Source organism: Lissotriton helveticus, chromosome 8, assembly GCF_964261635.1.
Source record: "Lissotriton helveticus chromosome 8, aLisHel1.1, whole genome shotgun sequence".
NCBI lineage: Eukaryota > Metazoa > Chordata > Amphibia > Caudata > Salamandridae > Lissotriton > Lissotriton helveticus.
In genome coordinates this window covers 1573547227-1573573308 of record NC_136069.1, presented here as the reverse complement: position 1 = coordinate 1573573308, position 26082 = coordinate 1573547227, and the positions used below count along the sequence as shown (strand labels likewise).

General features: G+C 46.2%; 1 protein-coding gene across 2 annotated transcripts in view; it reads right to left on the bottom strand.

The window, feature by feature from the left end:
- Nucleotides 1-26082, bottom strand: part of PGM2L1 (phosphoglucomutase 2 like 1) — a 579912-nt gene that overhangs the window by 171708 nt on the left and 382122 nt on the right. For both annotated transcript variants that reach the window (XM_078658581.1, XM_078658582.1), the window contains one exon: nt 18621-18801. In XM_078658581.1, the coding sequence (XP_078514707.1) occupies nt 18621-18801 (181 nt within the window). The remainder of the gene's footprint in view (nt 1-18620; nt 18802-26082) is intronic.

Sequence of the window (26082 nt, the reverse complement as noted above, 5' to 3'; positions counted from 1 at the left end):
ACTGGTGCACAAATACTAGGTCCTTTAAAGAGAGTCCCTTACCCTAGAAGTCAGTTCAGAGAATGGGGAGGATGGGTGGGGCGGTGAGGAATCCATAACTAATCTATGTCTCTTACAGATAAATCGTTACCGAAGGTAAGTAACTTGTTCATCTGAAAGAGACAATTGGTTATGGATTCCTCACCTTAGAATAGATACCCCAGCGATACCAACCCCGGTGGTGGGTCTGCGATCCAAGTTCACACCATAAAGTCCTGGTGAACCGAACTGCTGAAGAAGTCGTCTCTCCGGACTTGGCTGTCCAGGCAGTAGTGTTTGGTAAACGTGTGCAGTGAAGCCCACGTAACTGCCTGGCAGATGTCAAGAAGGGGGACACTACATCCCAAAGCAGTAGTGGCAGCCGTCGCCCTGGTGGAATGGGTATGCAACCCCACTGGAGGTTCCTTTTTCACTAAGGAATAGCAGAGTTTGATGCAAAGAATGACCCTTCAGGAGATGGTTCGTTTTTGCATGGCCTAACCATTTTTGGCGCCCACGTAACTAACAAAGACCTGGTCAATCACCCAGAATTGTTGTGTGCGATCCAGACAGTGGAGCCTCTATTCCTCTTTAGAAGGATGCGGAAAGAAGGTGGGCTTAGTGATGGTCTGACCTATAGGGAAACCACTTTGGGAAGGAAAGAAGGCCTAGTGCGGAGGACAACTTTGTCCAGATTAACCGCCGGGAAAGGAGGCTTAGAAGAAAGGGCTTGTAGCTAACTCACTCTGTGAGCAGATTTGATGGCAACCAGAAAGGCAGTTATAAGGGTCAGGAGTCTGAGAGGACAGTTATGCAGTGGCTCGCAAGGAGCGCACATAAGAAAAGTGAGAACGAGGTTCAAGTGCCACTGTGGAATCACGAAAGGAGTTGGAGGGAACAAGTGAGTAATGCCCTTAAGGAAGCCATTTACAATAGGGAACTTGAAAAGAGAAGGCTGGTCAGGCAGCCGAAGGAAGTACGAAATGGCCAAAAGATAGCCTTTCAGAGTGCCGTGAGCAGAGCCCTGCTGGGCCAAAGAAAGAATGAAGAGAAGAACCTCTGAAAGGGGGGCAGAAAGGGGATCCACAGCCTTTGCTGCACACCATGTCACAAGCTTGTTCCATCAACAGGCGTATACAGTTTTGGTGGAGGGACGCATGGCTGCCAAGATAACATTACAGACTTCGGGAGGAAGGTCGGTAGATGTCGCCAATCAATGTCCATGCAAGGAGGAGGAGGCCGAACAGGTTTGGGTGGAGGACCGTCCCCTGCTGCTGCGACAGAAGATCCTCACCAAGAGGCAGTCTCATCGGAGGATCGATGGCCATTTGTAACATCTCGAGATACCAGACTCTTCTTGCCCAATCGGGAGCTATAAGAATGACTTGGGCCCGGTCGCGCTTGATCTTCTTCAGCACTCTGGGCAGAAGTGGTAAAGGCGGAAAGGTATATAGAAGACCGCAACGAAAAGAGTTGCCTAGCGAGTGCCGCCTTGGAAATTTCCAAGCACAGAACCGCTGACATTGCACGTTCTCTTCGGTGGTGAATACATCTAATCAAGGCTCTCCCCACTGCTGAAAGAGACCTTGCACCACCTTAGAGTGAAGACCCCATTCATGATCCATCATGCACATGCGGCTGAGCTCGTCCACCCTGGTATTCCGCCAGAGATATGCCGTGATATTACAGCCATGTCCATAAGGCGGAGAGCTTCTTGACATAGGGTCCACGACCCCACCCTGCCCTGTTTGTTGCAGTACCACATGGCAGTGATGTTGTCCGTGAACACCTGCACCACTCTTCCCCGGACAGAGGGAAGGAATGCTTTTAGTGCAAGACGAATCGCCGGAAGCTCCAGAAGGTTGATACGGAGTCCGGGCTCTACCGGAGACCAGAGGCCTCTGTTCTCCGAATCTCCCATGTGGTCGCCCAACCCCAACAGAGCTGCATCCGTCACCAGTGTGAACTCCGGTTGGGGAAGGGAGAGGGATCTGCCGTTGACCCAATATCGGTTTGTTAGCCACCACTGCAATTGGTGTGCAGTGCCCTCCGAGATCTGGACGTAATCGTAAAGATTCCCATGATGCTGTGCCCACTAGAACTTCAGGTCCCACTGCAGAGCCCGCATATGCCATCTGGCATAGTCCACCATCAGGATGCAGGAGGCCATGAGACCCAGTAGCCTCAGGGTCATCCGGACTGAAACCTGGGATAGAGGCCGAAAGATTGGAATCGTAGCCCAAATATGCCAGACTTGCTGCTCGGAAGGATAAGCACAAAACTGCGCTGTGTCTAGAACCACTTCGATGAAAAGGAGCTTCTGAGAGGGAATCAGGTGCGACTTCAGCACATTGACGGGGAACCCCAGCGAATTCAAGAGGTCGGCCATAGTCTGGAGGTGGGAGACGACAGCCTAGGGCGAGCCCGCCTTCAATAGCTAGTCATCGAGATAGGGGCAGACTGGAACCCCTGATTTGCACAAATGAGCTGCAACCACCGCCATCACATTCGTGAACACCCAAGGCTGAAGGGGAGCACAGTAAACTCAAAGTTCTCATGGCCTTCCGTGAACCGTCAGTAACACCGATGGGCCGGCAGGACGGGGATGTGAAAATAAGTGTCCTGCAAGTCCAAATCTACCATCCAGTCTCCAGGGTCGAGAGCAGGCAGGACCTGAACTAGGGGCAACCTTATGATATTCTCCTTCCAGAGGAAGCGGTTGACGTTCCGGAGATCCAAGATAGGACGCAGGTCCTTGTCCTTCTTGGGCACCAGAAAGTAGGGGGAATAACAACCACGACCTACTTCTAGGGCAGGATTGCACTCGATGGCTCCCTTGTCCAAGAGAGCCATAACTTCCTGTTGGAGAAGGGACATGCAATGAGTCTGAGGTGGCATGGATGGAGGGGTAGTCTTAAAGGGGAGGGAGTAGCCCCTTCAGACTATCTGCAAAACCCACCTGTCCGACATGATAGTGAGCCAGTGGGGGAGGCGAAGGCGAATCCTGCCGCCCACTGGCAAAAGGTGGCCCTGAAAGGACAGACCAGGAGGGCTTGGAGGCTGCTGCAGAGGGGGTGCTGGTGGACTGCGCTGCCCGCTGGCCCCCAGACCCACGACGGTGGGTCCCATGTCCCCGGCTTCGCAGAGGCTGGACAGCTTGCGCCGACCTGGAGCTCTGGGTGGAACGTGGAGGGGCACCTCATCCATAGCCACAAAAGAGGCAAAAGACAGACTGCGCTGGGCTGGAGCTGGATGCGAGGCCCAAGGACCTGGCAATAGCCCTGGAGTCCTTAAAGCGCTCAAGCGCGTTGTCCGCCTTGTCGCCAAACAAGCGACGGCCATCAAAGGGCATGTCCAAAAGCATAGCTTGGACATGCCCCGAAAAGGCAGTAGAACTCAACCAGGCATAGCGTCTAAGGGTTACCAACGTGGGAATCGTCCTGCCTAGTGAGTCGGCGGTATCCAGCCCACATCGGATGGCGAACTTCGGGCATCTCTCCCCTCTGCGAGAGCACGGCCCGGGCCTCCTCCGAGCACTGGGGAAGCACCTTCGCAACCGTGTCCCACACCGAGTGGGAGTAACAGCCAAAAGATATGCAGTCTTCACCAACCGCAGTCCCAAGCTTCAGGAAGAAAACATCTTCCCAAAGTGGTCCAGCTTCTTGGATTCCCTATTGGGTGGTGCATTAAGGAATGCGCCCTTGGAATTTGAGGCTTGGACTACTAAGCTCTCAGGGGTGGGGTGGTGAGATAGAAAAATGGGGTCGCCCAGGGCCGGGCAGTGGCGTCGGGCAATCATCCTATCCACAGGAACTCTGTGTTGGGCTTGGACCTAGTGCCCAAAAGGATGTCTGTGAGGGCCTCACTGAACGGCAGCAGGGGCTCCGAAGAGGCAAAGCACCTCAGTCAGTAGGTTAGTCCTGACTGCCACGGTAGGAAATTAGAGGTCCTACGCAACACCACTGCGAAAGATGCACCCTCCTCCATAGCCACGGTAGGGGGAGAAAGCATGCTAAGGTCTGGGGAGGTGTCCAGACCACATGCATCTCCCAACTCCCCTCTCTAGTCTGGTTCCTCTAGCTGGTCTGCAAGAGGGCCCACAGACCCCTCCCAGTCCTTCTCACCCTCTCCTGGTAGCCACTCGGGGTGGTAGGAAACATCAGGGGAGAACACGGGTACAAACGTACCAGTCAGAGCCGGTCCCGACATCAAGGGGGAGACCGGCGTCAGAGGTGGCGCCAGAGGAGCCACGCGGGACTAGAGTGAATGCTGGCAGAGTCGGGCTGCCCAAAGATGAAATGCAAGGCTTTGTAAAAGTTGCGAAGCCGGGCAGGGGTCGCTGCGGTTTCCCGGAAAGGGAGGGAAGGCCAGAGTCGACCCAATAAGCTCCGCTGGCGGAACCGGACGACTACCTTCCACTTCCCGTGTCGGATGGCGGATAGGGAGAACGCGAAGAGAGACTATGCTGCTTCGCCTAATTCTTGTGGTTCTACTTGTTCGAAGACAAAGACTTCGATGACGAGTGGTGGTGGCTCTGCAACTGGCCATGTCATGAATGATGTAATATGGAATGTCATCAGCAGTGCATTGCGGGGCTGCGAGTTATAGTTAGCTGAACTAACTATAACGGGGGAATTTCTATGGTTTTGTACGAGTGAACTGTACAACTAACTATAACATCCCTGAAACCTATGGTTTTTTTCAGTGAATTGTTAAGGTTTTTCAAATGCTAATTTCTAACTATAACGTGCCTGATACCTATGGTTTTTTAAGTGAATATATATATTACCTACTGGCGGTCGCCAGTAGGTAGTTATAGTTAGGACCTAGTTTCCATAGGAAATCCGCAACATTCTATTTGGAATAACTTTGGCGCCGGTGGACGAATCTTCCCGAAATTCTCCAAAAAGATGGCCTGCTCCGCTCCTTCACTGAAAGTTTGGGGTTGATCCGTCAAGCGGTGGCCGAGAAAAAAGGGGGGTCCCAAAACGTGTTTTCCCCCTGCAATTTTGCATAGGACCTTTAGCCAAGGCTACAGCCAAAACGGCTGAACAGTATTACACCAAATTTAGCAAAAAGGTAGAGTTTGGTTCGCAGATTATCCTTTTTGTTAAATGGTGTAAATCCGTTCAGTAGTTCCTGAGAAAATCAAAAGTAAAATCATAGATATATCTATAGGTGCTTACCGTACGCGTACTGTAAGCGTACAGTGAAGTGTACCTTCCCGAGCATGAGCTGCATGCTCATTGGCTGTCAACTGTCTGTCAACACTCCAAACCTGGAAGTGTTGGCAGCCATCTTGTGCCTCGGTAGAACCGAGGCACAAGAAAGCTGTGAAACAAAGGGGAAAACACGCAAAGGGGGCAGGGTAGAAACACCCTGACCCCCTAGGCCTTCTCAGGGGGTCCCGCGTAGGTACGCGTAGGTACGCGAACCCCGTGGAAAAACAAAAATTCCGGTCTGCTTTTTTTTTTAAATTAGCCCCCGGAGGGACCAAATCCCGGGGGCATTAGGCTAAAAAGTATGGGGGGGCCAATCCCCCCCCCCCACACTGCCCCGGGGACCGCCACCGCCCCGGGGGCAAAGTAATTATGCTAGCGGGGGGGGCACCCGGCCCCCCGCAGCCCTGTGGACCGCCACCCCCCGGGAATTTGATATTAATGATGGGGGGCCTCTAAGGCCCCCCGAGCCCCGGGGACTGCCACCCCCCGGGGCTTCCAATAAAATACATTTTAAAAAAACCTGTGTGGGGGGTGGGGGGGGCTAAAGCCCCCCACACGCCCCGGGGAACCCCACCTCCCCGGGGCACTAATATTTAAAACAGGGGACCACCACCCCCGGGGCTTTACAATTGTTGGGAGGGGTGCCGCGCGGACCCCCTCCTGGATGGCCCTGGGGACCACCACCCCCCAGGGCCAGCTCCTGCACTGCTGTTTGCTATGGTAGGGCAGGAGCCTCGCGGCTCCCACCCTACCATAACAAACTTCTTTGGTTTTTGGAAGAGAGAGCAGGAAACCTGCTCTCTCTTCCAAAATCCAAAGACTATTGCTCTCTGCAACGCAGCCCCCTGGCGCATACTGGAGGTTCCTGGTGGGCTAGTTGGCCCCCAGGGACCCCCAGTATGCAAGGGGAATCACTTAACCCTCTGAAAAAGCGCCAGGGGGCTGCGTTGCAGAGAGGTGTAAAAAGGGGAGAAGCTCATTACACATCTCTGCAATGCAGCCCCCTGGCGCATACTGGAGGTTCCTGGTGGGCTAGTTGGCCGCCAGGTACCCCCAGTATGCAAGGGGAATTAGTTTCCCCTCTGCAAACGCGCCAGGGGGCTGCGTTGCAGAGAGGTGTAATGAGGCCACGCCCCTTTTTACACCTCTCTGCAAGGCAGTCCTCTGGCGCATACTGGAGGTTCCTGGTGGGCTAGTTGTACCCAATGGACCCCCAGTATGCAAGGGGACTTAATCCCCCCAACTTAGAACGCGGTACAGGGCGTGTTTGCACAGTGGTGAAGGTAGGGGGCCGGGCTAGAGGTGATATGTGTGCAAACATGCCCTGTGGCACTTTTTAAGTTGGGGAATTAATTCTTCTTCAATCCAGAGGTCCACTAGGGGCCAACTAGTCCAACAGGTACCTCCAGTAAGTAAGTTGTAAAAAGGGAGAGTGCCCTCTGAACACCTCTCTGCAACGCAGCTCCCTGGCGCATATTGGAGGTACCTGGTGGGCTAGTTGGCTCACAGGGGACCTCAGGATTGAATAGGAATTAATTCCCCAACCTAAAACGCGCCACAGGGCGTGTTTGCACACATGTTACCTCAGGCCCCGCCCCCTTCCTTCACTATTGAGCAAAATACTCACCTGTTATCACAAGAGACGTCAGTGCTGCATCTTTGAGCCCACTACTGATCCTGAAAAGTAATTTTAACCATACTTGAATTTCCTTCCATAGGCTAACATTGACTGGTTTCCCTTGGAAATTATTTTAAGTGTGGAGTTTTGGAACTTTAAAACATTCCTCAAAAATCAGCTGAACTACGAATTCAGATTTACTCACCTGTTATTAGGAGAGACCTCAGTGCTGCATCTTTCAGCCCACTACTGATCCTGAAAAGTAATTCTAATCATAGTTACAGTAACTGTAATTTCCTTCCATAGGATATGATTGCCTGCTATATAAAATATATATAAATTAAAAAAATATATTAACCGCTTCAGCGCGGCGCAGATTCCTGCAGCTCAACCGACGCTCATGACGGAACCGTTCCGTCATGAGTGTCGAAGGGGTTAAAAAAATTATTACAATTTCAATATTTTTAATTTTCAATTTATATAAAAAATATGTAATGTAATTTAAAAAATAAAATAAAATATCTAAAGATAAATAATTTAAAATAATGTAGTAAATCAGTATAAAAAAATATAACAATACATTTAAAAAATATCATTTACAAAACCTTAGAAATTCACTGAAAAAACCATAGGTTTCAGCCATGTTATAGTTAGGAATTAGCATTTAAAAAACCTTAGAAATTCACTGAAAAAACCATAGGTTTCAGCCACGTTATAGTTAGGAATTAGCATTTAAAAAAACCAAAGGTTTCATACATGTTATAGTTAGCTGGATATTTCACTCATACAAAACCATTGAAAATCCGTTATAGTTAGTTCAGCTAACTATAACTCGCGCGCCGGCAATGCACTGTTGATGACGTCACATATTACATCACTCATGACATGGTCAGTGACATCACTGATGACATCATCCTTGTGAAAGAGTGGCAGACCTCCTCTCAGCGTAATATAACCCTTGATACACATTCAAAAATAGAAACAAAAATTTTCAAAAAAATGGAGATATCAATACCAGTTAGAACAACCTATTCAGTAATTCCAAAATCTACATACACATCCACTCATTCACCAACAGTTCTATATAGTCACTCATACATGTACTCACTCATCATATGTACTCCTACACCTATACGTCCTGTTACACACCGACACTCATCCATAGTTACTCACACACATACTCACACATGCAAATAAACTATCAAACATCCATTTATTTGCATATACAGCTATACACACACCACTGCACTTACTTTTACCGAAACGTACACATACTTATTCTCTTCAACAATCACTTATAGAAACACATACTTATTTATACAGGAACTCGTCCAATCTCTCACTCTCACATATAATCACTTATATACATCAATACTCACATATACTAGTTTAAAACAAACTTACTCATAAAGACACTATTGAGACAGTCATTCACTCATTAACACACCCATACACACTCATCCACTCATACAGTCCTGCACACATGCTGTCTTCAAAACACATACAAACAGTGAGTCACTCATTCATGCATCTATACACTAAGTAATATCCCCACCGAACCATACAGACCCTCATTCTGTTTCTCAAAAAACAAACTAACCCATATACACACTCATGTAGCTACTCACCAACCCATGCAGCCACTTATACACAAAGTGAGACACTAATACAGATATTTAAATATTTAAACATTACTCGTTAATACATGTATTCACTAAGATACACTGAATAAGTCAGTTATACAATCAATTTTACGAAAAAAATATCCACTTAGACACTTATTTACCCATTTATTCTTCCGTCGACCTTTAGATATACATATATAAAAAATATTTATTTTTCAGAAAGACACACATTCACAGGATGATGTCATCAATGATGTCATTTGAGATGTCATCAGTGATGTCATGAGTGATGTCACTGACCATGTCATGAGGGATGTAATATGTGACGTCATCAGCAGTGCATTGCAGGCGCGCGAGTTATAGTTAGCTGAACTAACTATAACAGGGGAATTTCAATGGTTTTGTATGAGTGAAATGTCCAGCTAACTATAACATGTATCAAACCTATGTTTTTTTTAGTGTATATATATATATATACACACACACACACAGAGTGTGTTGTGCTTGGTGAGAGCTATATTATATATATATATATATATATATATATATATATATATATATATATATATATACACATATACGATTCAAAAGCTTTATTCGAGGATTAGTCTCATAAAAGCACAAACATACATTTAAAATACATGATTAAACATTTGTTTCCTCGTTAAATACAATAGTTTAAAAAGGATTAAGCAAACATGCACAATTAATTAAAAACAAATAGATATAAAACTTTGGTACATAATTACACGGGTGCCAGGGAAGATACTTCATTCAGTGTACACTTGGGAACAGCCCTCCATCTAATAGACCATGCCCAACCCAAATACTTAGCTGTTGCTAAAACTACAGGCATATAAGTAGAGGTACAAATGATTCGTAAGGCCTCTACACCCCTAAATGTCCCTAGATTTTTACAGACAGGGACTAGCCAAACTTTCCTCGGGATGTCATAGGCTTTACAAGAGAATAAAAAGTGGCCTATGCTTTCATTTGATGCACCACAGGCTGGACAATATAGAGTGGAGGAGCTCCTCCACCTACCTGTCAGTGATCTCAATGGAAGGGCACCTGATCTTAACTGGAAGAAAAGCTTCCTGTCCCCAGGATTGGTTATACTACCCCAATAGGGTTCCAAAACTGGATACAGTTTAGCTTCCACAAAACGCCCGTCATGGAATCAGATTTAGTTTTACTCCACACTTTTGCTGCTACATGATCCCAGTATAGGTCTTTAATCACTTTTTTACTTGGAAAGAGCTCCCCAGTTGGATTGTCCCATAAATTTGAAAGGCCAAGATCATATAAGGATGACCTAAGGTTTTTTAGCCATTCTATCCTATGAAAGATATCAGCATTTATTATGGCTAAAAACCCCTCTGTGTAGTGCAGAATCTCCGGGGTAGTCCAGAGCCGTCTCCAATAAAGAATCGGCCGCAACCTCGCTAGATCACTAACTGCTCTCCTCCCCAGGTCGAGACCAATATACTTATACGAACAATAGTTACTTACCTGTAATCTGTGGTTCTCCAGTATTGGTGTCTTTCATAGATTCACATGCCTGAATCATTCCCAGTCGTCTGAGTGGGAGTCCCACGGTACATAAAAAAGCAATAATATGCCATAAATATGTAGTAAATACCAATAAAAAACAAACCAGGAAGTAAGGTAGCCAAAGCTACAGTAGAAAAAACTTCCACATCTATGACTATCCTAGTCATTTTGTATAGTCCAAACTACAGCCAATCAGGCGCCAGCACCCACCAGAATGTTCTCCCCAGAGGCTCAGGCTCTCAGATTTTCTCGCAAGGAGTGAAGTTAAACCAAAATAGCCTAAAGCCTCTGAGGGGAGGTGGGCGGGTTGCATGTGAATCTATGAAAGACACCAATACTGGGAAACCACAGATTACAGGTAAGTAACTATTGTTCTTCTCCAGTATTAGGGGTGTCTTTCATAGATTCACATGCCTGAATCAGAGTAGCTAGCAGTACATATCCGTGCTAGGCAGACGCCAATGTTTGTAAAGCTTGTCAGCATATAAGGTATACCACAGTGTAAACTGAAAATACACATATATATAAGCATAGGAGAATGCAATCATGTAAGAATGTGTAAAAAACATATATAAAGCGTCTGACAGCAGTAATGGAGGTGGGAAACAGAGGCTCACCTTATCTGAAAAGATTTCGTAGAACTGCACGACCCACAGAAGTATCAGCTTCGCTGGTTGCCTCCAGACAGTAATGCTTGGTAAATGTATGGCGACTGGCCCAAGTAGCCGCTCTGCAGATCTGCTGAAGAGGAACTCCAGCAAATAAAGCCGTAGACGATGACATTGCTCTTGTGGAATGAGCTCTAGGAGTTGCTTGCAACGGTCGTCCTGCTTGCATATGGCAGAAGGCAATGGCAGAAGATATCCATCTCGCAATAGTCTGTTTTGAAAATGCCTGCCCCTTATGAATAGCACCGTAGGTGGTAAACAGATGGTCAGAAGAGCGCAAGGCGGATGTCCTCTGCAGATAGAATTTAAGACATCTCTTAACATCCAGCGTATGCAACGCCCTTTCCGCCGGTGTTTGCGGGTTAGGAAAGAATGACTTCAGAACTATTGGTTCGTTGAGGTGAAAATCCGAAGGTACTTTAGGAATGTACTTCGGATTAGTGCGGAGTATCACAGAGTCACTTGTAAACTGCAGGAAAGGATGGTGAACTGTAAAGGCCTGAAGATCACTGACTCTTCTGGAGGATGTTAAAGCCAGCAGCAGTGCTACCTTCCACGAGAGATTTTTGAGATCGGCCTTGTGGATGGGTTCGAAAGGATGGCACATGAGTTGTGCCAGGACTACATTCATTAAGATACCACGCCGGAGGTGGTCGTCGTACTGGAGGGAACATCCTAAAGAGGCCCTTAAAGAATTGTTGTATAATCCTCGCAGAGTATAAGGAATTAGTACCATCCTGCCGATATCTTGAGATTGCAGCCAGAAAAACTTCAGGGTTGCGTGAGACAGGCCTGAATTTGCTAATTGCAGGAAGAAAGGTAGAATCTCTTCCGGCGTTGCTGAAAAAGGGTGAACCCAGTTTGCGCGACACCAGATGCAGAAACGCTTCCATTTTAGACTGCATGTCTTTAAGGTAGCGGGTGCTCTTGCCCTGGCCTGAACCTCCATGCATTCCTCCGGGATGTTTAGGTGGGCGAACTCACGGTACTCAGGCGCCAGGCCGCTAATCTCAGTGATGTCGGATCTGGATGATAAACCTGACCGTTCTGCATGCTGAGTAAGTTCGGGATTGGATTCAACTGAATCGGTTCGCACTATGACAGAAGAAGAAGTTCTGTAAACCAATACTGGCACGGCCATCTGGGAGCAATCAGGATCAATCTGCACGGTTCCTTTTTCATTTTCCGCAGAACCTTGGGTACTAGTGGAATCGGTGGAAAAGCGTACGCATATGTCAGAGACCAAATCTATCGAAAACGCATTCCCCTGAGAGTCTTTGTGGGGATGCCAGCTTGCGAAGAATTGGCATTTGCTGTTTGTCTTTGTCGCAAATAGATCTAGGTCTGGACGACCCCACAGGCGAAAGATGCGTTCCACTGTCTGCTGATGTAGTTCCCACTCGTGAGTGGAGACTGTCGTCCTGCTGAGTGCGTCTGCCAAGACATTCTCTGTTCCTGGAACATGCACTGCTTGAAGATTTACATTGTGCTTTAAGGCCCATGCCCATAGTTCTTGGGCTTCCTGGGATAGGAGAAGAGATCGTGTTCCTCCCTGCTTGTTGACGTAATGCATGCTTGTCGTGTTGTCTGTGCTTATCAACACATTGGCATCCTGAATCAGTGCATGAAACGCCTTGAGTGCTAGAAATATGGCTCTCAGCTCCAGACAGTTGATGTGCCATCGCCTTTGTGGAGCAGTCCACTTGCCGCTGATTGTGAGACCCTGAAGATGCGCTCCCCAGCCCTCGAGAGACGCATCCGTAGTGATGGTGAGGCTTGCTGCATCTTGAAGAAATGCACACCCCTGCTGGAGATGTCGTTTTTGTGTCCACCAGCGGAGATATTTTTGCATGAGCGGTGTGATTCTGATAAGATCTTCGAACGTTCCGGAGACCTGTAACCACTGCAGGTTTAGTTGTTCCTGGAGAGGTCTCATCCTGAGGCGACAGTTTGGTAGTAATGGGATGCAAGAAGATACCATCCCCAGAAAAGACTTGTATAGCCGAACAGAAACTGACTTTTTTGATAACAGATTCTGCGCCATGTTTTTGATCTTCATTTGTCTCTCCTCCGAGACAAAAGCTTGTAGCTTCTGGGTGTCCAATGTTGCTCCCAAGAAAGCTTGTCTTTGAGAAGGTCTCAATTGGGATTTGTCGAGGTTGATGGACAGGCCCAGAGATTGGAACAGGTGTAGGCACTGTTGTAGATGAGAATGCACGACCTCTCGAGAATTGGCCTTTATAAGGCAGTCGTCTAAGTATGGGAAAATTTGGATTCCCTGCAGCCGGAGGTGCGCCGCTACTGGAGCCAGAACCTTGGTAAAAACTCTTGGCGCTGACCGTAGTCCGAAAGGAAGTACTTTGAATTGGTAATCCCTGCCAGCCACCCTGAAGCGCAGGAATTTTCTGTGGCGAGGTAGAATGGGAATATGGAAATATGCATCTTGAAGATCTAAGGTAACCATGTAATCTCCCGCTGTCAAAAGATGTAATATTTCCTGAAACGAGAACATCCTGAAAGTTAATTTCCTTACGTACTTGTTTAGAGCGCAAAGATCTAGAATCGGGCGCCACTCTCCGTTTTAATTCCTTATTAGAAAAAATCTGGAGTAAAACCCCATTCCCCTCATTTTCTGAGGTACGCTCTCGATCGCTCCTTTTTGCATCATCAATCTGATTTGGGCAAATAGCTCCTTCAGGTGAGCTGGAGGTGGTCCTTTCGGGGAAACATTTGGAGGAAATTTCTCGAATTCTAGGGCATGGCCCCTGGCCACAATCTCCAGGACCCATTTGTCTGATGTTATTGACTGCCAATTTGAGTAAAATTTTGATATTCGCCCTCCAATCTTTTCTTGAGGGCAGCGGTGGTGGCAGGTGAAAAGTCTCATTGGCGCTTATCTTTTCCACGGTAATTTGCTTTTCCCCTGTTCTGGGCATAAGTAGGCTTTCTCTGGCTGTAAGATTGATAGCGCTGAGCATGGTATCGTTGATTGTTTTGTCTGTAAGAGGACTGTTGGTTAAATCCACCTCTGTTGGAGAACGATCCTCGTCCTCTCGCTCCTCGAAAGGGCGGCTTGCGGAATTGGAGGGTGCCCAAGGATTTTGCTGTTTCTGTATCCTTCTTTATTGTCTGTAAAGCGTCCTCCACCTGAGGGCCAAACAGATATTCGCCATCATATGGCATGTCCAGCACCTTATTTTGGACTTCTTGTCTAAATGAAGTAGAACGTAGCCAACGCTGTCTACGAAGAACCGCAGCCCCCGCTAGCTGTCGAAAACCCGTTGAGGCAACATCCACTGCTGAATCAATAATCTCTTCTGAGATTCTCTGGCCTTCTTGCAGTATCGTGAGCGCTTCAGCCTTAGAAGGTTCAGGGAGGAGGTCAATGAATGGTGCAATGTCTGACCACATCTGTCGGTCATACCTTCCTAAGATGGCCAATGAATTTGCCGCTCGAACTGTCGCAGCCGCCATAGTGGAGACACGTTTCCCTATCGAATCTAGGCGTTTGCCATCTCTGTCTGGCAGGGCTGTAGCCGGAAAAGAAGGGTTCCGAGCCCTCTTTTGAGCTGCCTGGACAATCACAGAGTCAAGCTTCGGCTGTCCGATAAGGCACGCAGGAGATTTGTCCGGTGCTCTGTACTTTTTTTCCAAACGTGGCAGGACTAGAGGAATGGATGCCGGGGTTGCCATGACTTTTATACCCTCCTGCCAAATAAAGTCAATGATGGGTATAGACAATCTGTTTCCTGGGCTGATCCTTAAAGTCATATAGGAAACAGTCTTGTTCCTTATGCTCCATATTGATGTGAAAACGTTTAGTTGCACGTTCCATTAAAAGGTGGAAGCTAACCACGTCCACTGGTGGTGAAATAGAGACTGCTTGATGCGAAGGGGAAGGTGTTTGAACCTGATATTCATCCCACTCCGACTCATCCTGTACCTCTCCTTCTTCTCTTTGTTCCTCCTCCTCCTCCGAAGACTGAGGATCTACTTCCTCCACCTGAGGCTGCGGTGTAGGTGAAACAGGATTCGTTGGCTGTAAAACTGACACCGGTACTTCAGTGGCCGGAGGAGCAGGCACTGAGCCTGTAGTTTCAGAAGGTGGAAACCTTCTAGAATAATCGTCCAACATGTATTGTAGGTTGGTCAGTAAAGCAACTGGTACTTGCGCGACAGGTACACTGTCCATCTGGGGCGCCATCTGTACAGGTGGTTGTTCATCCTCCTGTTCCTCTTCTTGCAACTTGATATTCAGCTCAGAAGGGCTAGTGGCCGCTCCGAATGTTTGATCCACGTCATCCTCACTGTCAGAGTCTAAAAGTTGGTCAGGCACCTGCGATGATGGCTTTGGTGTAAAGAACACCGTCGACGGTGACCATACCTGCAACGCAGTGCAAGATGACAATTGCGGCGTCGACGGTGTGTTTTCCGCTGCTTCAGGAGCAGACATCAAAGGCTCCGTCGACGGGACGGACTTCGTCGACGGGACGGACTTCGTCGACGGGACGGACTTCGTCGACGGGACGGACTTCGTCGACGGAATGGGCTTCATCGACGGAATGTTCGTCGTTGACAGTACAACCTTCGTAGACGTCTTCGTCGACGGTGGTAACTTCGTCGACGGAGTGGAGCTCGCCGACAAAACCGTCGATGGCATCTTCTTCGTCGACGGTAGAGCTTTCAGAAGAGCCGACGACGGCCGTCGTCGACGAGAGAGGTCTTACGGTTACATAGTCCATGGTAGGTGAAGAAGCTGTCGTCGTCATAATCATCTTTGGTTTTGGAGATGAGACGGTCATCGTCGACGTTGCGTCGACGGAGGTCTTCATCGACGAGATGACAGAAGAAGGCAGCGTCAACGATAATGAAGTTTCCTGAGGTGAAACTTTGTCAGCTGTCTGAGGCAATTTCTTGGTGGACCGTTTTTGAGGTACAGAAGAAACCTCTAAGTCCCTGCCTGTGGGGGCAGCCTTAGAAGTGGAAGGCTTGTCAGAACCTTTAGAAGGTTGATGTTTTTTAGCAACCTTAGCCCCAGGAGATGGCAATACCTCAAACGCAGGCCTCTTTCTTGACGCTGAAGTGGAACCAGAGGCAATACTGCCAACCTCAGACACAGGATTATCAGAATCCTTAAGCCTTTGTAGCCACAAAAGCAACCAAACCTCTCTGTCTCTGAGAGTCTTTTGAGGAAAGGTTCTGCAGATCTTACAGTCCTTGACTTGGTGATCTGGATAGAGACAAATACATTTTTTGTGGGGGTCCTCTTTAAAAAGCCGGAGCTTACCACAAGATTCACAGGCTCTAAACAGAGACTTCTTTGAAGACATTCTTGAAGAAAAGATCCAAAAGGAAGATAAGTTGAAAAAAACTGAGCAGAGCTCAGGGAGACTCCCTTCACACGACGTGCGGTAGAAAATCTGAGAGCCTGAGCCTCTGGGGAGAAGATTCTGGTGGGTGCTGGCGCCTGATTGGCTGTAGTTTGGACTATACAAAATGACTAGGATAGTCTTAGATGTGGAAGTTTTTTCTACTGTAGCTTTGGCTACTTTACTTCCAGGTTTGTTTTTTATTGGTATTTACTACATATTTATGGCATATTATTGCTTTTTTATGTACCGTGGGACTCCCACTCCGACGACGGGGAATGATTCAGGCATGTGAATCTATGAAAGACACCCCTAATACTGGAGAATTAAACTTACACACACACACACACACACACTTTAACGTTGTTCATTTAACATCTAGGAAAGCCTTTTTGTTAGAGTATAATAGAACAAAACAACTGCCAATGCTGAGACTGACTAAACAACTATTTAAGGTCGTCAAATAATCCTTCCGTATGCAGATAGTGGTTGTCCAACCAATTCAACCGTAAGAAATCGTGTCCTCAACCCCATGGGTGGATGAGTTTAAACGTCTAGATCGGTAACCAGCGCGCTCAGCTTAACTTGCAAGTCTTCATATCGCCGGGCGGGTGTGGGTTCCGTTTACTGCTCGATTCAATCCCTGTCTGCCGGGCACTATCTGCATACGGAAGGATTATTTGACGCATACAACCGTGCAACTCACGTGTTGTCATTGGGTGATACTTGGATTTTGGCATAACTGGATTATAATCACGAGCTGGAGATCTGAAGATAGTTATTGGTCCTGAGGAGAACCCACTAAACAGCTGGGGTTCGAAACGCGTCGACCAACCTGGTCCCTGAACACAAAAAAGTTTTCTGTATATAAGGCAATATTTCCCTTGCCAAAGATTGGATTAATTTAAATTTGTGACATATGATGCATTCATTGTTCAATCATACACGTAGATGTGCTAAAGGGACCTTTTTTCATTGTTTGTTTTGGATCTAGGATGGATGTTTGTATGAATGTGATATGAATGTGGAATTGGCCAAGTGCATGGTGATGAACTTGTTTTACAGTGTCCTCATCAGTTTGTTCTCAAATATGTTCGTTTTTTTATGTATTGAAATGCATAACTAAGATATGTTGCTCTTTGAAAAAATATTTGAAAAATTAAATGAATATTGAATAATAAGCGTTCGACTAAGTTGCAATCTGTAAAGCAGAATTTCATGTTTTCCTTCATGAAACGATCTTAAATAGTTGTTTAGTCAGTCTCAGCATTGGCAGTTGTTTTGTTCTATTATATTACGGGCCCAGCCTTGCTGCGTGAGAGCCAAGACCCTTTATAGTTTTTTAGTTTTTGTTAGAGTATTGCATAAATAAAACCCTGTGCCTTTTCTGAGAACAGTCTTAATGTGGCTCATTTTATAAGAGTGAAATCCTTTTCTGGGTGTTTCTACTGCTTTGCCTTTAGTGTGCCTTGGTGAGGGGGTGCAGTATTTTCTATTATTGCGGAGGGTGTAGCAATACAGTTTAGGTCAGCTTTGGCAGCTTGGCGTTACGAAAAAAAAGCTTTGGCATCTGTAGTTGGGGGCACTCCAGCAGTATAAATATGTTGTAATATTTCTAAATCTCTGCAACTATAGCTGTTGGATGGGTTAGGAGGCAGCCATTTGCAGTAGCGTGAATGGTGGAAATTACCCTAGAGGATTCTAGCTGGCAGAGTTGAAAGACCAGTAGGTGCCCCGCTTTTATATCCCTTTCACAGGTGTGGGATAAGCATTTATCTGCTTCTGATGTATAAAGCAGGTTCAATTTGGCTGATAGGAGCTCCCTAAGGAGCACCTGGTTCTGAGATGAGGAGTAAGCAGCGGTCAAGCACCTGATCTGTGATTCCAAGTTGAGTTTTGATTTTGAGCTTCCATTTGGCCAGCACGGAGTCCTTGATCAACAGTCCTCGCACAACAGCCTATCTGGCCACCGTAGTGTCTGTGCTGAGTGGATGGAGTCTTTGTTATCCTCCAAATATCTCTCCACATATCCTGCAAGGCAGCATTTTGCCTCTGTGTCTTCGTAGGGAGAGGTCGTGACCTGAAATCCCAATAAGGATTAAGGTTGCATTGGACAAATATTGGGCCAAGAGAGGGTTGTAGAGAAAATAGTCCATTTGAGTTTGGGTGTTATGAGGGCACCATGTGACAGATCAATCTCCTTCTACATGGTTTGTGGATGTAACTGTCGCCAGGGTTTGCTTAGGACATGGCCCTTCATCAGGTCTCAAAAAGCTCTTTTGTCATGGACATACTGTACGTTTGGTCTGCCCAATCTGTTCAGAATAGGGTTAATAGTCACATTCCAGTCTCCGTCTTTGATAACCCGTGAAGATGAGAGCAGACTGCTGATCAACTATCTGAAAAAAATGTCTATGTTTTTCTTATGGGGAGTGAGGAAGGTTGTTATCAAGCACATACAAACCCAAGCACCACCATACTATAGTATAAAAAGCTTAGTGACATACTTATCTCAGCATTTAATTGCAAGATAGGCAGGTTCTTACTTCAAAATTAAATCCTTCCTTAAGTGCAATTGCTGACAAGATCTTAGAAGAGACTGTTGTTGCCAACATGTAAATATCCTTCACATCAAGTTTTCTCTGATTGTTCTCCTTCCAGCATGTAAACATCCACCATCCAAGTAAAGCGGCCAGTTCATTGCCTGTAAATACTTTCCATCGACCACTGCAAATAAAAAAGTGATAATATTAATTTTGCACACAGTGAAGGGAAGATTTCATTGTTCCCATATGTCAGATGGGACATTTAGAAACACTGCAAAAACTCAAAGCTCTTTCTTCTGCAGTAATAAACAGTAACTGCCAACAATCAAATAGCCTTTCTCCCCATCTGAAACGGGGGTTAACAGGACTAAACTAACATTGCATGAAGAAAAGGGGAGTAGCCAAGTAGGTGCTTTGTTTTAACGGCAAAGTATGAACACATAATATTATGAGTAAATAACCATCTGTTTCTTGCTTCTTTTCCCGAGGGGTTCCAAATGTATAATGTCAAGAGTTACTTAGAAAGCATAATCCTTTATTACATTTTTCTGGAGAGATCTCATACCACCACTAGCCATCCTTTACCATGCAATCTTAACACCCATCCTGGGTTATAAGCAAAGTTCCAGGTTTTCTGTTTTACTGGTTTCTACAAATAAAACCAGACATAAAACAATGTGTATTTTTCCTGTCTGTAGATAAATACTGAAATTTGAGCTTCTTGTGAGTGACTCTCCAAGTTGTCTTTTGTAAATTCCAGACCAACAGCTAAGCAGATAGACAGCATAGGGAGTTAAAAAAACAAGATGGCATTTCATTAAATACAGGCATGTGTGAACATACATTTGTAGTATAATTCTAATATTTACAGTGGGTGTAGTGTTTTGGTATATTAAACTGCTTACCATGCTAAATCACAAAAGGTATCAAAGTATGAATGCATGTATATCAATTAAATACATATGAAAATGCACCATTTTACAACTCTATTCTCAAAACGCAAATGGCCCAAAAAAATTAAAATATGGATAAATAGTGACGAAAATGTTAAAAATAAACATTTTAAACATAAAACCCGGAGCCCAAATTATAAGCTTCCGAACTCCTTAGTTAGAGGACTCAGAATGTCATTCTACTGGCTCTAGTGAGCCAGTGCCACCATCTAATCGTCAAGCTGTTCTGTTCCTGTTGTATTACACATCCCACAACTCAGCAACAATCATGGTGTATTTTTTGAAGATGTTGCAGCACTGTTGGGAAATTGACATGGCCCTCCGTAGTCAGATATCAGAAGTTACCCCAACAGTTTTCACTCGACATTTCAGCTATCACCAATATTACCTACTATGGGTCTCCTCTAGTTTTCTCACAATGGTGCTCAACTCTAGCACAAGCATTAGGCTTATGCAGACATTCAGAAGCAGCCAACTTGCCTGCTTTCACCCATTTATCTCTTCATTTAGGTTCAACAGAAGAGAAAAAATTCACTACGTGGAATTACAAGCTGTTTGAAAGCTTGCCACAGTATGTACCATCAGTAGATTGTGTACAGAATACATATACACACACACGTTATTTACCTTCAGCAATGCTCTTTCTGATGGATGGTCTATCTTCCACACTTTTCCAATGTAAATAGATAGGTTTTTATTGCACAATTACTTAAAATCATTGCAATTGATTGCATAAAAACCATTTAAAAAAACACTTTTTCCATCATTCTATAAAAGCTTATGTCAATTTATGGGCCTTGCCCTCTTTAAATCAATGAATTAGCGATACTTTAAAAAGGATGGCTAGACGTGCTCACAAGATAATCAAAATCTATACAATTGTCAGAATCCATCAGGGATTTTGCTGCTGTCGTGAATTTAAAAAACGAGCGGCTTATTGCACTGAGTCACCTTTCATACACATTTGTATATTTAGGATACGCCAGATGGGGAGGTTGCCTTCTCTTTTCCTGCAGAGTCGGCACTGTGTGGCTATTTCCCAGCAGTAGGATTATTCCGAACCGTAGTCTTGTTAGTTGGCGCTTCATTATAGACTTTAAAGACGAAAAATAATTGGCAAGCCTCCACTGTGAGAATTTTAACACCCAACTGCTGTGACTCAGGTTTTGCATGGCTAAAGCATTACGTTCAGCTGATATTAATTTTGCTTGTTTAGTTAATAGTTTTACAGCCACGGCTGTGGGTAAGGAGGATGACCAAATTTCACAGGCTTCAATTGCTTCAAGGCAAGCATTATAACTCTGTGTCCGGTTGACCCTAGATTATTTATCATTTACTAGATTTAGATTTCTAGAGTGTAATCCGGGGCTTTTTTTGCTTTCAAAGAGTAAGCTACAAGCTAGCTTTTAACCCCTTGCATGCGTCGGACGGGCGGGAGCCATCCGATGCATAAGTGCTCATGTGTGTCAGACGGCTCCAGTGTGTCTGACACCATGGCACAGGAAATCCCTCTGTGATTTCTTTTTCTCCCCCAAAGCATCAGGAGCTGGGGAAGAGCCTCTGAGGCTCCCAAGTCCCACAGTGGTTTCTAGGAAATAATGATCAGCGCGCACATCGCGCTGATGTCGTTTCATAGAAACCGAAGCTGAAATTAGCCTTTAGGCTTCTTTCAGTTTCACTTGCTATGTGCTCAGGGGGCTATCCCAGCCCCCTGATCACGTAGAAAGACGGGAGAGGTATCATTGGAAAGGGGAGAATCCCCTGCAAACCTCAAATTTAACAACAACAAAAAAACACTTTTTTATGAAATTTCTGTCTGGGAAAGTTTTGGGATCTATGTGGAGCCACAAATTTCCTACCAACCCAGCGTTCCTCGCAATCTCCCGAGTAAAACGATACCTCACTTGTGTGGATGGGGTAATGGCCTGTGACGAGTCCAAAACATAGGGATTTACGCTATAGCACCTACAATTCTAAGCGCTACATTTAAAAATACGTTTTTAGCAAATTCTGCATTGGACACCCACACAAGTGAGGTATCATTTTACTCGGAACACTAAGGAGAATGCTGTGGGGTAGGACATTTGTGCCGGCACAGTGATTCCACCCATTAATATGTGGAAAATTTGTTTTTTCTCACTAAATTTGAGGTTTGCAGGAGATTCTGGCTAGGGAAACGTTGGGGGATCCATGCAAGCCACACCTCATTGGACTCCCCAGAGTGACAAGTTTTCAGAAATGTGCGGGTTTGGTAGGTTTCCCTAGATGGCGGCGAGCCCGGGACAAAAAAACAGGTGCCCCCCCCAAAACCAGGTAGTTTTGTTATAGGTAATTTTGAAGTCTCCACAGTACGATTTGGGCCATTTTCTGTTGCAGCCACTATGCCTACCTACACATGAGGGACCATTTTTATCGGGAGACCTGGGGGAACGCTGGGTAGTAGGACATTTGTGCAGCCAGGTGATCCTACAATTTTCTCACACACAAATGTGAGAAAAAATTGATTTTTTTTAAACAAAATTTGAGGTTTGCAGGGGATTCTGGGTAGGGAAATGTTGGGGACCCACGGAAGCCATACCTTACTGGACTCCACCGGGTGTCTAGTTTTCAGAAATGAGTGGGTTTTGATAGGTTTCCCTAGATGGCTGCCGAACCAGAGGGCAAAAACTTATGGGACCTGCAAAACCAGGTTGTTTTGTGATTTGAACTTTTGATGCCTCAAGGTTTTGGGCACTTGCTTGTCGTGGGTACTTGACCTACCCACGCGAGTGAGGTACCATTTTTATAGGGAGACCTGGGAGAATGTTGGGTGGTAGGAAATTTGTGGATCCACGTAGATTCCAGAACTTTCCTAAAGAGAAATTTGACAAAAGTTATTTTTTCCAGCTAAATTTGAGGTTTGGTAGGTTTCCCTAGATGGCCCCCGAACCCGAGGCCAAAAACTCATGGGACCCCCCCTGCAAAACCAGGTTGTTTTGTGATTTGTACTTTTGATGCCTCAAAAGGTTTTGGGCACTTGCCGGTCACGGGTACTTGACCCACCCACGCGAGTAAAGTACCATTTTTATCGGGAGACCTGGGAGAACGTTGGGTGGTAGGAAATTTGTGGATCCACGTAGATTCCAGAACTTTCCCAAACAGAAATTTGAGAAAAGTGATTTTTTTTCAGCTAAATTTGAGGTTTGCAGGGGATTCTGGGTAGTAAAGCGTTGGGGGACCCATGCAAGCCTTACCTCGCTGGACTCCCCCAGGTGTCTAGTTTCCAGAAATGTGTGGGTTTGGTAGGTTTCCCAAGATGTCTCGCTGGCAAGGTATGGCTTTTGTGGGTCCTCCAATGTTTTCCTACCCGGAATCCCCTGCAAACCTCAAATTTACCTAAAAAAAATAATCACTTTTTATCTGAAATTTCTATCTGGGAAAGTTCTGGAATCTACGTGGATCCACAAATTTCCTACCACCCAGCGTTATTCTCAGTCTCCCGAGTAAAATGATAACTCACTTGCGTGAATCGGGTAAGGGCCTGTGACTGTGAAGAGCCCAAAACGTAGGGATTTAGGGTATTGCACCTACAATTCTAAGCGCTACATTTTTTTTAAAATATGTTTTTAGCCAATTCTGCATTGGACACCCACACAAGTGAGGTATCATATTACTCGGAACACTAAGGAGAATGCTGAGGGATAGGACATTTGTGCCGGCAAGGTGATTCCACCCATAAATATGTGGAAAATGTGTTTTGTTTCACTAAATTTGAGGTTTGCAGGGCATTCTGGGGAGGTAAACTTTGGGGGATCCACGCAAGCCATACCTCATTGGACTCCCCAGTTTTCAGAAATGTGTGGGCTTGGTAGGTTTCCATAGATGGCGGCCAGCTGGGGGCAAAAAAAACAGGTGCCCTCCCACAACCAGGTAGTTTTGTTATAGGTAATTTTGAAGTCTCCACAGTACAATTTGGGCCATTTCCTGTTGCAACCACTATGCCTACCCACACATGAGGTACCATTTTTATCAGGAGACCTGGGGGGTTGCTGGGTAGTAGGTCATTTGTGTAAGCCTGATGATCCTACAATTTTCAATTATTTTTTCAACAAAATTTGAGGTTTGCAGGGGATTCTGGGTAGGGAAATGTTGGGGGACCCACGAAAGCCATACCTTGCTCGACTCCACCAGGTGTCTAGTTTTCAAAAATTAAAGGGTTTTGGTAGGTTTCCCTAGATGGCCGCCGAGTCCGGGGCCAAAAACTCATGGGACCCCCCCCCCCCCCTGCAAAAGCAGGTTGTTTTGTGATTTGTAATTTTGATGTCACCTTGATAGGTTTTGGGCGCCTGTCGCGGGTACTTGACACACCCATACAAGTGAGGTACCATTTTTCTCAGAAGATTTTGGGGAATGTGGGGTGCATGGCATTTTGTGGATCCATACAGATTCCAGAACTGTCCACCACAGAAATGTCAGGAAAATGGGTTTTCTTTAACCCGTTCCGTGCTCCCCTCGGCCGACAGAAGCACTCCCTCTCTGGTGATGCGAACGACCGTTGGCCGACGCAGCCCCCCCCCCACCCTTAAGAGCACCCGCACCGCAGCGGAATGTTCGCCGCTGTAAACGAGTTAAACAAATTTTGAGGTTTGCATTCTGGGTAACAGAACCTGGTGAGAGCCAGACAAGTCACCCCATCATCCTGGATTCCCCTTGGTGTCTAGTTTTAAAAAATGTATAGGTTTGCTAGGTTTCCCACATTTCCCTAGGTGCTGGCAGAGCTAGGGTTCAAAATCTACAGTTAGGCACTTTGCAAAAAATGGGTCAGTTTTCACTGTCAAAGTGTGGTGTGTCCACGTTGCGTTTTGGGCGGTTTCCTGTGACGGGCAATAAACATACCCATACAAGTAAGGTACCATTTTTCTCGGAAGACTGAGGAATTTGGGCTAGATGGAATTTTGTGGATCCACGCAGACTCCAGAACTCTCCACCACAGAAATGTGAGGAAAATGTGTTTTTTAGACAAATTTTGAGGTTTGAAAGGGATTCTGGGTACCAGAACCTGGTGAGAGCCAGACAACTCACCCCATCCTGGATTCCCCTGGGTGTCTAGTTTTAAAAAATGTATCGGTTTGCTAGATTTCCCTAGGTGCTGGCAGAGCTAGGGTTCAAAATCTACAGCTGGGCACTTTGCAAAAAAAAGGGTCAGTTTTCACTGTAAAAATAAAGTGTTTCCACTTTGCATTTTGAGCCGTTTCCTGTCGCGGGCATTAGGCCTACCCACACAAGTGAGGTACCATTTTTATCGGGAGACTTAGGGTAACTTAGAATTGTAGAGCAACTGTTATTACCTGGGGAGGCGCTAGGGGGCGCACAGCGGAATGAATGGCTGTATGATGTGACCGCTCCGCCGGGCAGACACCAACAATGCGGAATTTCAGGTGCCGGATGACCGAACTTTAAGGCACCACACACAAAAAGTGAAATGGGAAGATACCGGGAGTAAAGCGAAACAGCTCAGATCACTGACAAACCGTAATTCCAGGATAAACCAGAGGCTGCAGCCGGAGGCGACCAGAGGGTAAGATGGCGGCAGTCAGTAATGAAATGCCAGGAGTGAACGACTGCCGTCTAGAGGTGTAACAACTGCTGCAAATTACTGGCCTCTGACGGGGGAATCTGGACTCGGAGAAATACCTGGTGTCCTGAAAGGCTGCGGTAAGGCTTAACTGCGCTGCGAGACAAAACGCTGGGTGATGGACTGTAAGGGCAGCGAGAATCAAAATGGCGGCGCCCGTGTATTAAGCAAACAGCCGACTGTAATTGCGATGTGCACCAAAGCCCTCAACTCATATGCTCCAGAATATTACATAATTACAAAAAGGGGGGTGGTGATGGACAGAGTATCTGAGTTAATCAGAACACTCCTACCCAGTCAACAGATCAGGGCTTGATCCATCACCGTTTTTTAGCTCACTGCACCATCCCAGTTCAGAACCTGGCTATATGCAAATTAGTCTGTCCCTGGCCCAGTGCATCATGGGAACAGGGCAGACCAAACTACCAAGCCAATTCTTCACTGGAAAGGAAACAAGCTTTCGGGGACCGGTTTCTGGCATTACAGCCGTCTTCGGCCCGGCTTGCTTGAATCCTGATGGTGCAATGAGCAAGGGACTCACGTCTGAGCATACCCTTCCACACTCATGGTGGCCAAAATAATTACAAAAAGGGGGTGGTGATGGACAGAGTATCTGAGTTAATCAGAACACTCCTACCCAGTCAACAGATCAGGGCTTGATCCATCACCGTTTTTTAGCTCACTGCACCATCCCAGTTCAGAACCTGGCTATATGCAAATTAGTCTGTCCCTGGCCCAGTGCATCATGGGAACAGGGCAGACCAAACTACCAAGCCAATTCTTCACTGGAAAGGAAACAAGCTTCCGGGGACCGGTTTCTGGCATTACAGCCGTCTTCGGCCCGGCTTGCTTGAATCCTGATGGTGCAATGAGCAAGGGACTCACGTCTGAGCAT